At 48.8% G+C, this 12,500-nt stretch overlaps 2 protein-coding genes across 3 annotated transcripts in view; one reads left to right on the top strand and one right to left on the bottom strand.

Annotated features, from left to right (window-relative positions):
• LOC114570782 (uncharacterized) overlaps positions 1-12,500 on the bottom strand; it is a 645,073-nt gene that overhangs the window by 229,868 nt on the left and 402,705 nt on the right. The window lies entirely within an intron of this gene.
• Positions 1-12,500, top strand: part of mfhas1 (multifunctional ROCO family signaling regulator 1) — a 35,303-nt gene that overhangs the window by 5,990 nt on the left and 16,813 nt on the right. Inside the window, exons 4-8 of the mRNA XM_028600896.1 lie at positions 518-1,242; positions 2,291-3,027; positions 3,549-3,926; positions 4,426-4,683; positions 5,476-5,960. Of these exons, the coding sequence (XP_028456697.1) occupies positions 518-1,242; positions 2,291-3,027; positions 3,549-3,926; positions 4,426-4,683; positions 5,476-5,960 (2,583 nt within the window). The remainder of the gene's footprint in view (positions 1-517; positions 1,243-2,290; positions 3,028-3,548; positions 3,927-4,425; positions 4,684-5,475; positions 5,961-12,500) is intronic.

Below are 12,500 nucleotides of genomic sequence, written 5' to 3'. Positions count from 1 at the left end.
TTATTACTTATATTCTCCTAAATATATAAATAAATAAGACGTTCCATTTAACGCTGTGAAACGGCGTTAAATGGATATATATATATATATATATATATATATATATATACATACATACATACATACATACATACATACATACATACACACACACACACTTCTGCAAACCCTTGGTGTTCTCTCAATGAGCTTCATGAGGTAGTCACCTGAAATGGTTTTACCTTCACAGGTGTGCTTTGTCAGGGTTCATTAGTGGAATTATTTCCCTTATTAATAAAAAAGCAAAGGGTGGCTACTTTGAAGAATCTAAAATATAAGACATGTTTTCAGTTATTTCACACTTTTTTGTTAAGTACATAATTCCATATGTGTTCATTCATAGTTTTGATGCCTTCAGTGAGAATCTACAATGTAAATAGTCATGAAAATAAACAGGAAACGCATTGAATGAGAAGGTGGGTCCAAACCTTTGGCCTGTACTGTGTGTGTTAAGGTGTTTTTCCGTGCCTTGCTTCAGGCGTGGGCCAGCTGAAGATGCTGAAGAAGCTGTGCATCAGCCACAACCGGATCCAGTCTCTGCCGGCTCAGGTCGGCGCGCTGCAGTCTCTGGAGGAGCTGGACGTGAGCTTCAACGACCTGCGAGACTTCCCGCGCTCCTTCGGCGGCCTCGCCAAGCTGCGAACGCTGGACGCCGACCACAACAAGCTCAACGCCTTCCCCGCCGAGATCCTGGTGCTCGGCGAGCTGGAGGAACTCGACTGCTCCGGGAACAAGTTTGAGACGCTGCCCGCGGACATCGTGAAGCTGCGCAGCATCAAGATCCTGTGGCTCAGCAGTCTGCACATGTCCACGCTGCCGGACGCCTTCTGTCTCCTGACGCAGCTGGAGAGCCTCATGCTGGACGGGAACGAGCTCGCCGCGCTGCCCGCCGCTTTCACGCAACTCCACAGACTCAAGATGCTGAACCTGTCCTCCAATGAGTTTGAGGACTTCCCGGAGGCGATTCTAAGCATCGCAGGCTTGGAGGAAATCTACCTCAGCAGGAATAAACTGACCCATATCCCCGAGGCGGTGGGGAAGCTGGGGAAGCTCGCCAACCTCTGGCTGGACAACAACCGCATCACGTACCTGCCGGACGCCATCGTGCAGCTGGAGAAGTTGGAGGAGCTCGTCTTGCAGGGAAACCAAATCGCCATTCTTCCGGAAAACTTTGGGAAGCTGAGCCGAGTGAGCATCTGGAAGGTGTGTTGTGGAAGTTTCCTTTGCAGCAGGGGTAAAGTTTTTAAAGTTTAGTAAAGTGAAACAAAGTAAAGTGTTAAAAATATATATTTGCAAATATAGGAGCAACATGATTTCACAAAAGGCACAGCAGCCCCGTGTGGAGTCCGTCCCTCCAATGAGTGAACAGAAACATTAGGCTTATATGCACACGCACACTTGGCTTATTATGACGCTACAGTTCTTACAGGCAATCTGATACACACGAAGACAATCAAAAAAAACACAAGACATCTCGGAGCCATCTCACCTCCTCCTCCCTGGACCACTTTCACCCCCCCAGTTACATCTCAACTGGCATGGGAAAAACTAAATGGGCAGAAAAAGATCGAGTACTGTGGCCTTGCACCTTTATCGGTTCAGGCGAACAGAGCTCACATTATGTTCCAGACGTCTCACTTAGTTAGAATCAGAATCTACATGTGGGAATGAGATAAACTCCAGTGTTTGCTTCAGGATTGTTTTTAGCAGTGGGGGCAGGTCCGAACACCCCCATGAAACGGAGATGACACATCGCTGCAACACAAACTAATGTATTTATTCACCTCTGTTCACACACACAATGAGGCCTATTCTCAGCTGGGATTGATCTGTATTTGTTGAGTTACTATATAGGCCAACTGTGATCTTGACATATAGGCTAAGCATTCTGTGTAAATAAATACCAATAAATAGATAATTACATTATCAATAAACAACATCATAACAATAAACCCATTATTAATTACATTATCTTAATAACAATAACGCCACTGTTAATTACATTACCTTAATGCAGTGCCACTACTTCAGCATGTAAATAATGCACCTCAAGTACAAACGTTGTCTGACATGCACTCTAACAATGCAGCCCTATTTCTGATATCATGGGGGGCAGAAATGTTGCCGTGGGGGGGCCGCCACGGTCAAATCAACATAGAGGAAACACTGAACTCTCTTTCAGCATTATGAGCGAATCAAAGTAGAAAGAAAACATGAAAATATAAGGAATTATGTAATTTTGCCATTACAGGTGAAGGACAACCCTCTGATCCAGCCGCCGTACGAGGTGTGCATGAAGGGCATCCCGTACATCGCCGCGTACCAGAAGGAGCTCGCGCACTCGCAGCTCGCCGTCAAACCGCGGCTCAAACTGGTCCTGATGGGCATGCAGAACGCGGGAAAAACCCGGCTCCGGCAGAGCCTAGTGGGCACTCAGACGGACGCTAAACACACGCAGGGAAACAAAGGCATCGAAGTGACGGACTGGGTGGCCGACGCAGATCGCCGTCTCACCTTTCTCGTGTACGATTTGTCCGGGAAGCCAAACTATGACCTCATCCAGCCTTTCTTTCTCTCCCCCGGAGCTCTCTACGTCCTCGTCGTCAATCTGAAAGCTTACGCGCCCGACAAGTTCTACGCCCACGTCGGGTATTTCCTCCACCTGCTGGGCGCCAGGGTGCCCGGCGCCGTGGTGTGCCTGGTGGGAACGCACGCCGACTTGTGCGCCGCCGCCGAGGTGGAGGAGAAGAGCCTGGACATCCACCGGAGGATCGGCCTGCAGGAGCGTGGCGACGTGCGGACGCTGGGCAGCGAGGCGCAGCAGGTGGAGCTGGCGCTGCAGCAGGGTTACGGCGGGCGCGCCTCCAGCCCGCACCAAGTCTTCTACGGAGTCTCGGACCCAAACCTGCGGCGCAGGAAGTCCCAGCTGCAGTTCCTGCTGAACCAGCGGCTGCAGATCCTGTCTCCGGTGCTGTGTGTCAGCTGCAGGTGAGTGTGTGTGTCTGTGTGTGTGTGTGTGTGTGTGTGTGTGTGTGTGTGTGTGTGTGTGTGTGTGTGTGAGTGTGTGTCTGTGTCTGTGTCTGTGTCTGTGTGTGTGTGTGTGTGTGTGTCTGTGTCTGTGTGTGAGTGTGAGTGTGTGTGTCTGTGTCTGTGTGTGTGTGCGTGGTTGCAAGGTCTTTCTAATCTATCTTTCTAATAAACTGTCTGTACACTTAGAAAGTTCTCAATGCTTGTGTTGACATGTAGGGACCAGTGTGGTGCTATTTTGAGCCTTTTTTAGTGGTGTAGAAATAGAGATTTCTTTTTACTTTAGCCGTGCCCCGACTACTAGGTTTGGGCTAAAATTGGTCACATTTTGCGCCGGAATTGTCCTTGGCTGGCCAAAGGAACATCTAGCATTAAGTGTGTAATGTTTCCAGCTGTGGCCAAAGGAACATCTAGCATTAAGTGTGTAATGTTTCCAGCTGTGGCCAAAGGAACATCTAGCATTAAGTGTGTAATGTTTCCAGCTGTGGCCAGAGGAACATTCAACGTCTGAGGGAGAAGCTGATGTCGGTGGCAGACCATCGGGACATCTTCCCCAACTTGCACCGCGTGCTGCCCAAGTCCTGGCAGATGTTGGAGGAGCTGCACGTGAACCCGGCGGCGCTGTGGCTGTCGTGGTGGGACTCGGCGCGCCTGGGCCTGCAGGCCGGGCTCACGGAGGACCGGCTGCACGGCGCCCTGTCCTACCTGCACGAGAGCGGCAAGCTGCTCTACTTCGAGGACAGCCCCACGCTGAAGGAGTACGTCTTCCACAACCTGCCGCGCTTCATCGCCATCCTCAACGTCTTCTTCCAGAGAGACGCAGCCGCGCTGCTGCAGCGCCTGCTGGCCGCGGGACACAGGTACACCTAAAACTATTAAAGGTCCCATGACAAGGTGCTCTTTGAATGCTTTTATATAGACCTTAGTGGTCCCTAATACTGTATCTGAAGTCTCTTTTATATAGACCTTAGTGGTCCCTAATACTGTATCTGAAGTCTCTTTTATATAGACCTTAGTGGTCCCCTAATACTGTATCTGAAGTCTCTTTTATATAGACCTTAGTGGTCCCCTAATACTGTATCTGAAGTCTCTTTTATATAGACCTTAGTGGTCCCCTAATACTGTATCTGAAGTCTCTTTTATATAGACCTTAGTGGTCCCCTAATACTGTATCTGAAGTCTCTTTTAAATAGACCTTAGTGGTCCCCTAATACTGTATCTGAAGTCTCTTTTATATAGACCTTAGTGGTCCCCTAATACTGTATCTGAAGTCTCTTTTATATAGACCTTAGTGGTCCCTAATACTGTATCTGAAGTCTCTTTTATATAGACCTTGTCTGAATGAGTCACTGTTTCCAGGGGCGACAGCGGCCGGGGGGGGTGCGTGGTAACGGAGGACGAGAAGGGGGCGGAGCTTAGAGTGACGCAGCTTCAGCACCACGTGGACGGTTTCCTGCAGCACGGCCTGCTGCCCTCCAACATCATCAGCCTGCTGCTGCGCCCTCTCGTCCAATCACAGCCGGACCTGCAGGTCGTCATGGAGCTGCTGGAGAAGATGGGCGTGTGCTACGCCGTCAACAAGCCGCGCAGCCGGCCGCTCAACGGCGCCACCGCCAGGTACGCTCGCCACAACCAATCACGTTTTCTATTCAGTAGTGTCAGATCAGAAGCGGAGTTAGCTCAGGACAGTTTACAGATAGAGGAGGCCTAGACCACACTCTATAATTTACAGAGACACAACATTCCCCCTGCTCTGGTGTTTCCCACTCTCATTCCCCCTGCTGTATCATTTTCCCCCTCTCATTCCCCCTGCTCTGGTGTTTCCCCCTCTCATTCCCCCTGCTCTGGTGTTTCCCCCTTTCATTCCCCCTGCTCTGTTGTTCCCCCCACTCATTCCCCCTGCTCTGGTGTATGATGTCTGGCAATCGTGTTAATAATAATAATAATAATAATAATAACAATAATAATAATAATAATAATAATAATAATAATAATAATAATAATAATAATCCTGATTTCAAAACTGACCCAAATAACGGTGATTGTGTCTTTTTTTTATTCCCGTATTGGAGCAGTCCTACGGCGTGGTACAAGTTCCCCCTCTCATTCCCCCTGCTCTAGTGTTTCCCCCCCCCCTCTCATTCCCCCTGCTCTAGTGTTTCCCCCTCCCCTCTCATTCCCCCTGCTCTAGTGTTTCCCCTCCCTCTCATTCCCCTGCTCTAGTGTTTCCCCTCCCTCTCATTCCCCCTGCTCTAGTGTTTCCCCCTCCCCTCTCATTCCCCCTGCTCTGGTGTATGATGTCTGGCAATCGTGTTAATAATAATAATAATAATAATAATAATCCTGGTTTCAAAACTGACCCAAATAACGGTGACTATGTCTTTTTTTTATTTCTCCGTATCGGAGCAGTCCTACGGCGTGGTACAAGTTCCCCAGCTACGTGAGCAGCGAGGATGCGTTGGCGCCCGTGTCGGCGGCGTGCGGCGCCAGCGGCGGCACGCTGCCCCTGTGCCACTTCTTCTCCGTGGAGCAGCTGCACATCCGGTACAGCTTCCCCTTCCTGTTCCCCCCGGGGCTGTTCACGCGCTTCAGCGTGCAGATCAACAGCCACGTGGTGCAGCGCTCGGACGGCCGGCGCCAGATCTTCGCCTACCGAGGGAAGGTCCCCGTGGTCATCAGCCACGGCGGCGCCCGAGGGAAGCTGCAGGCGGAGACGCTGTCCATCGCCAGCCACGCCTCGCTGCCCAACATGTGGACGGCCTGGCAGGCGGTGACTCCGCTGGTGGAGGAGTTGAACGTGCTGCTGCAGGAGTGGCCCGGCCTGCTGTACTCCGTGCACATCCTCTGCTCCAAGTGCCTGAAGAGAGGCGCGCCCGACCCGCACGCATTCCCAGGTAGGACACGCTCAGTCCTCTGTTTAAAGGGATACTCCACGGTGTGTTGAAATAGGGCTTACCACGGGGTCTCCTCTAGCTGTAGATAGGTGGGGTCTCCTCTAGCTGTAGATAGGTGGGGTCTCCTCTAGCTGTAGATAGGTGGGGTCTCCCCTAGCTGTAGATAGGTGGGGTCTCCTCTAGCTGTAGATAGGTGGGGTCTCCTATAGCTGTAGATAGGTGGGGTCTTCTCTAGCTGTAGATAGGTGGGGTCTCCCCTAGCTGTAGATAGGTGGGGTCTCTCCTAGCTGTAGATAGGTGGGGTCTCCCCTAGCTGTAGATAGGTGGGGTCTCCCCTAGCTGTAGATAGGTGGGGTCTCCTCTAGCTGTAGATAGGTGGGGTCTCTCCTAGCTGTAGATAGGTGGGGTCTCCCCTAGCTGTAGATAGGTGGGGTCTCCCCTAGCTGTAGATAGGTGGGGTCTCCTCTAGCTGTAGATAGGTGGGGTCTCCTCTAGCTGTAGATAAGTGGGGTCTCCTCTAGCTGTAGATAAGTGGGGTCTCCTCTAGCTGTAGATAGGTGGGGTCTCCCCTAGCTGTAGATAGGTGGGGTCTCCTCTAGCTGTAGATAGGTGGGGTCTCCTCTAGCTGTAGATAGGTGGGGTCTCCTCTGTAGATGGGTGGGGTCTTCTCTAGCTGTAGATGGGTGGGGTCTCCCCTAGCTGTAGATAGGTGGGGTCTCTCCTAGCTGTAGATAGGTGGGGTCTCCCCTAGCTGTAGATAGGTGGGGTCTCCTCTAGCTGTAGATAGGTGAAGTCTCCTCTAGCTGTAGATAGGTGGGGTCTCTTCTAGCTGTAGGTAGGTGGGGTCTCCCGTAGCTGTAGATAGGTGGGGTCTCCCCTAGCTGTAGATAGGTGGGGTCTCCTCTAGCTGTAGATAGGTGGGGTCTCTTCTAGCTGTAGATAGGTGGGGTCTCTTCTAGCTGTAGATAGGTGGGGTCTCCTCTAGCTGTAAATAGGTGGGGTCTCCCCTAGCTGTAGATAGGTGGGGTCTCCTCTAGCTGTAGATAGGTGGTGTCTCCCGTAGCTGTAGATAGGTGGGGTCTCCCCTAGCTGTAGATAGGTGGGGTCTCTTCTAGCTGTAGATAGGTGGGGTCTCTCCTAGCTGTAGATAGGTGGGGTCTCCCCTAGCTGTAGATAGGTGGGGTCTCCCCTAGCTGTAGATAGGTGGGGTCTCCCCTAGCTGTAGATAGGTGGGGTCTCCTCTAGCTGTAGATAGGTGGGGTCTCCTCTAGCTGTAGATAGGTGGGGTCTCCCCTAGCTGTAGATAGGTGGGGTCTCCTCTAGCTGTAGATAGGTGGGGTCTCCCCTAGCTGTAGATAGGTGGGGTCTCCTCTAGCTGTAGATAGGTGAGGTCTCCCCTAGCTGTAGATAGGTGGGGTCTCCCCCTAGCTGTAGATAGGTGAGGTCTCCTCTAGCTGTAGATAGGTGGGGTCTCTTCTAGCTGTAGATAGGTGGGGTCTCTCCTAGCTGTAGATAGGTGGGGTCTTCTCTAGCTGTAGATAGGTGGGGTCTCCTCTAGCTGTAGATAGGTGGGGTCTCCCCTAGCTGTAGATAGGTGGGGTCTCCCCTAGCTGTAGATAGGTGGGGTCTCCTCTAGCTGTAGGTAGGTGGGGTCTCCTCTAGCTGTAGATAGGTGGGGTCTCCCCTAGCTGTAGATAGGTGGGGTCTCTCCTAGCTGTAGATAGGTGGGGTCTCCCCTAGCTGTAGATAGGTGGGGTCTCCCCTAGCTGTAGATAGGTGGGGTCTCCTCTAGCTGTAGATAGGTGGGGTCTCCCCCTAGCTGTAGATAGCTGGGGTCTCCCCTAGCTGTAGATAGGTGGGGTCTCCTCTAGCTGTAGGTAGGTGGGGTCTCCTCTAGCTGTAGGTAGGTGGGGTCTCCCGTAGCTGTAGATAGGTGGGGTCTCCCCTAGCTGTAGATAGGTGGGGTCTCCTCTAGCTGTAGATAGGTGGGGTCTCTTCTAGCTGTAGATAGGTGGGGTCTCTTCTAGCTGTAGATAGGTGGGGTCTCCTCTAGCTGTAGATAGGTGGGGTCTCCCCTAGCTGTAGATAGGTGGGGTCTCCTCTAGCTGTAGGTAGGTGGGGTCTCCCCTGGCTGTAGATGGGTGGGGTCTCCCCTAGCTGTAGATAGGTGGGGTCTCCTCTAGCTGTAGGTAGGCGGGGTCTCCCCTAGCTGTAGATAGGTGGGGTCTCCCCATAGCTGTAGATAGGTGGGGTCTCCTATAGCTGTAGATAGGTGGGGTCTCCCCTAGCTGTAGATAGGTGGGGTCTCCTCTAGCTGTAGATAGGTGGGGTCTCCCCTAGCTGTAGATAGGTGGGGTCTCCTCTAGCTGTAGATAGGTGGGGTCTCCCCTAGCTGTAGATAGGTGGGGTCTCCTCTAGCTGTAGGTAGGTGGGGTCTCCTCTAGCTGTAGATAGGTGGGGTCTCCCCTAGCTGTAGATAGGTGGGGTCTCCTCTAGCTGTAGGTAGGCGGGGTCTCCCCTAGCTGTAGATAGGTGGGGTCTCCCCATAGCTGTAGATAGGTGGGGTCTCCCCTAGCTGTAGATAGGTGGGGTCTCCTCTAGCTGTAGATAGGTGGGGTCTCCCCTAGCTGTAGATAGGTGGGGTCTCCTCTAGCTGTAGATAGGTGGGGTCTCCCCTAGCTGTAGATAGGTGGGGTCTCCTCTAGCTGTAGATAGGTGGGGTCTCCTCTAGCTGTAGATAGGTGGGGTCTCCCCTAGCTGTAGATAGGTGGGGTCTCCTCTAGCTGTAGATAGGTGGGGTCTCCTCTAGCTGTAGATAGGTGGGGTCTCCCCTAGCTGTAGATAGGTGGGGTCTCCTCTAGCTGTAGATAGGTGGGGTCTCCCCTAGCTGTAGATAGGTGGGGTCTCCTCTAGCTGTAGATAGGTGGGGTCTCCTCTAGCTGTAGATAGGTGGGGTCTCCCCTAGCTGTAGATAGGTGGGGTCTCCTCTAGCTGTAGATAGGTGGGGTCTCCTCTAGCTGTAGATAGGTGGGGTCTCCCCTAGCTGTAGATAGGTGGGGTCTCCTCTAGCTGTAGATAGGTGGGGTCTCCTCTAGCTGTAGATAGGTGGGGTCTCCCCTAGCTGTAGATAGGTGGGGTCTCCTCTAGCTGTAGATAGGTGGGCCAAAGCATTATTTGTGAATGCATTGTTTTGGTCCGGTGCAACACCGGCAGCGCCGCCGCTAGTTAGCTTAGCGTAGTGAATGGAATCCTATGTTGCCGGTTAGCATGTTGTGAGTAAAAGTGAGCCAACAAATATCAAAAAAAGACAGAAAAACAACCTAATTACTTTGCACTGAGACAAAAAATGTGTTGGCCCACCTATCTACAGCCAGGGTAGACCGTGATAAGGTTTGACCTGAGGACAACAAGAGGATTACATGTCTGGTTTTGTCCCAAAAAAAAGGATTTAAACTTTAATATGATACAGAACAGCAGGAAGAGAGCAGGAATTATTCATATTTTGAGTCTGAAAAGAGACATTTAGTTCTTTACATCGAGAAGTTTTACTTCTACTCATATAAAACAGATTTTTTATTCAGCATGTTTTGCTTAAAAAACTACTGAACATTAAAATACTACAAATAAAAGTCTAAAACATCAACGAAAGGCTTAAAAATATAGAGAAAAGCGACAAACGTTGAAGGTGGGCTCGCCTTACCAGGTCGGACACATTAAGTTCTTTATATTGTATGCATCACATGTCACACAAGTGTCTGTGTACTGTCTGTCTATCAGCCCGTTGATCAGTCACTGAGTTAAGGTCTGCAGATACCGCTCATCATCAGTTATCTGGGGATTGTTTCTCTGGATCTCTGGATTAGTGTTTTGGTCTCAAAAATGTCAGAAATTACGAGCGTTATTGAATAGAGTCAGAGATGGTCTGATCCACAACAGCTCCGGCTGGGGTGTGTGTGTGTGTGTGTGTGTGTGTGTGTGTGTGTGTGTGTGTGTGTGTGTGTGTGTGTGTGTGTGTGTGTGTGTGTGTGTGTGTGTGTGTCTGGGTGTGTCTGGGTGTGTCTGGGTGTGTCTGGGTGGGGCGGGGGGAGCTGAACAAAGGCTGCTGATGAGATGAGATCAGAGCTAATCCTCCGAGCTGTTGTGATGGAGGATTTGACCTGCTTTGTCTCAGACCACAGTGATGACATCATCACGCCATTGTGTAGTTGTTGCCATTTCTTAAACTCCACGCTGATAATATTAAATGTTGATATTCCGTTTATAAAACAGATAACAAGAGATTACATCCAGCATTTTCTTTTATTTCTGCATGAAAAATGACTTTAATAACTACAACACAGTGTGGACAGAGCTCTCTGTTTCCAGTCTTTATGCTAAACTATGCTAAGCTAAGCTAAGCTAGCCAGCAGTCGGCTGTAGAGTCCTGGTTGCCTGTTGCCTCGGTGCAGATCCCTGATTGATTTTTGTCTCCCCCAGCCAGCCCTCTGTGGTCACTTCCTGTCTGCAGAGTGGCTGTCGAGGCACTCAGGGTGTTTTTCCGAGCTTTTCTTGAGGCGGCCTGATGTGATTACACTGGAACATCATCTATTATATATATATATATATATATATATATATATATATATATATATACAGGCCAAACGTTTGGACACACCTTCTCATTCAATGTGTTTCTTTATTTTCATGACTATTTACATTGTAGATTCTCACTGAAGGCATCAAAACTATGAATGAACACATATGGAATTATGTTCTTAACTAAAAAGTGTGAAATAACTGAAAACATGTCTTATATTTTAGATTCTTCAAAGTAGCCACCCTTTGCTTTTTTTATTAATAAGGGAAATAATTCCACTAATGAACCCTGACAAAGCACACCTGTGAAGGTAAAACCATTTCAGGTGACTACCTCATGAAGCTCATTGAGAGAACACCAAGGGTTTGCAGAAGAATCTAAGATATAATGAAAATAAAAAGGAAACACATTGAATGAGAAGGTGTGTCCAAACTTTTGGCTTGTATATGTATATGTGTGTGTGTGTGTGTGTATGTATGTATGTATGTATGTATATATATATATATATATATATATATATATAATCCATTTAACCCCGTTTCACAGCGTTAAATGGAACGTCTTATTTATTTATATATTTAGGAGATCCATAGAGGAGATATGATTCAGGTAGATAAGCTCATACAGGGAATATATGATGTAACAACTCCAGAGAAACACACACGTACATACGAAGGTTAGTCTGAGGCGGACTTTCTAGACTTTTAGTGTTTAAATTTAACTTTATTTTCCTTCCCGACACAGTAAATGTAGTTCAAATAACCGATGGAGTGTTTCTCCCGCAGATCTTTGTGGAGAAAACTTTGAAAGATTAAAACTGAAAGAATAAAACCTAAATAATATATAAGAGATCCGCTGTCTGCAGCTGTAAGATAAGAACCTTTCTATGGGTTTTAAACCCTTGTGTCTTTCAACATTTTTTTATTAAAGATAATTTATTTTGGCCATTTTAAGCCTTTATTTTGACAGGACAGCTGAAGATATGAAAGGAGAGAGAGAGAGAGAGAGAGAGGATGACGTGCAGCAAAGGGCAGCAGGGAATCAAACCCACGGCCACTGCGTCGAGGAGTTAACCTCTATATATATGGGCGCACGCTCTACCAACTGAGCTATCCGGGCGCCCGTTTTTTCAACATGGGAACCATGTCTTTGTCCCTTTTGTTGAAGTTTTAGCCACTTACTTCCGTTGTTTTTGAAGTGTTCTTCGTACCTTTTGTCACTTTTTCCAATATTTTTAACGTTTTGGCGCCTTGTTCAACATTTTCAACACTTATTTTCCGACGTCCCATATTTCTGATATACATAACAAATAAATAATTGGAAACTGGTCATATTTGACCCCAGGACAACATGAGGGTTAAATGTTTAAAAGTGCACGTTGGTGTGTGAAGAACGTGCAGCAGATATCTCGGCCGGATGGGATGGAATAGTTTTGGGTGAGATAAGAGCAGTGGAGTGCAGTCGATCGTTTTATAGCCGGACTCCGTCTGATAAGAGAGAAGAACTCAGGAAACACTCTGGAGTCCTTATCTGAAGAGGAAAACATCTGGGGGGTCTCTGGCTGCAGCTGTTGCAGGGGCGTTTCTTTCTTAAAGTGCTCATATCATGCTCATTTTCAGGTTCATAATTGTATTTAGATGTTTTACCAGAATAGGTTTACATGGTTTAATTTTCACCATATTTTAGGTGTACTGCACATTGCTGCAGCTCCTCTTTTCACCCTGTGTTCAGGTCTCTGTTTTAGCTACAGAGTGAGACATCTCACTGCTGGAACATCTTTGTTGTCAGTAGCACATGCTCAGTAGCTAGGTAAGACTACATGCTCAGTAGCTAGGTAAGGACTACATGCTCAGTAGCTAGGTAAGGACTACATGCTCAGTAGCTAGGTAAGACTACATGCTCAGTAGCTAGGTAAGGACTACATGCTCAGTAGCTAGGTAAGACTACATACTCAGTAGCTAGGT

Source organism: Perca flavescens, chromosome 16 (assembly GCF_004354835.1).
Source record: "Perca flavescens isolate YP-PL-M2 chromosome 16, PFLA_1.0, whole genome shotgun sequence".
NCBI classification, from domain to species: Eukaryota; Metazoa; Chordata; class Actinopteri; order Perciformes; family Percidae; genus Perca; species Perca flavescens.
This window is presented reverse-complemented; position numbering and strand designations above follow the sequence as displayed.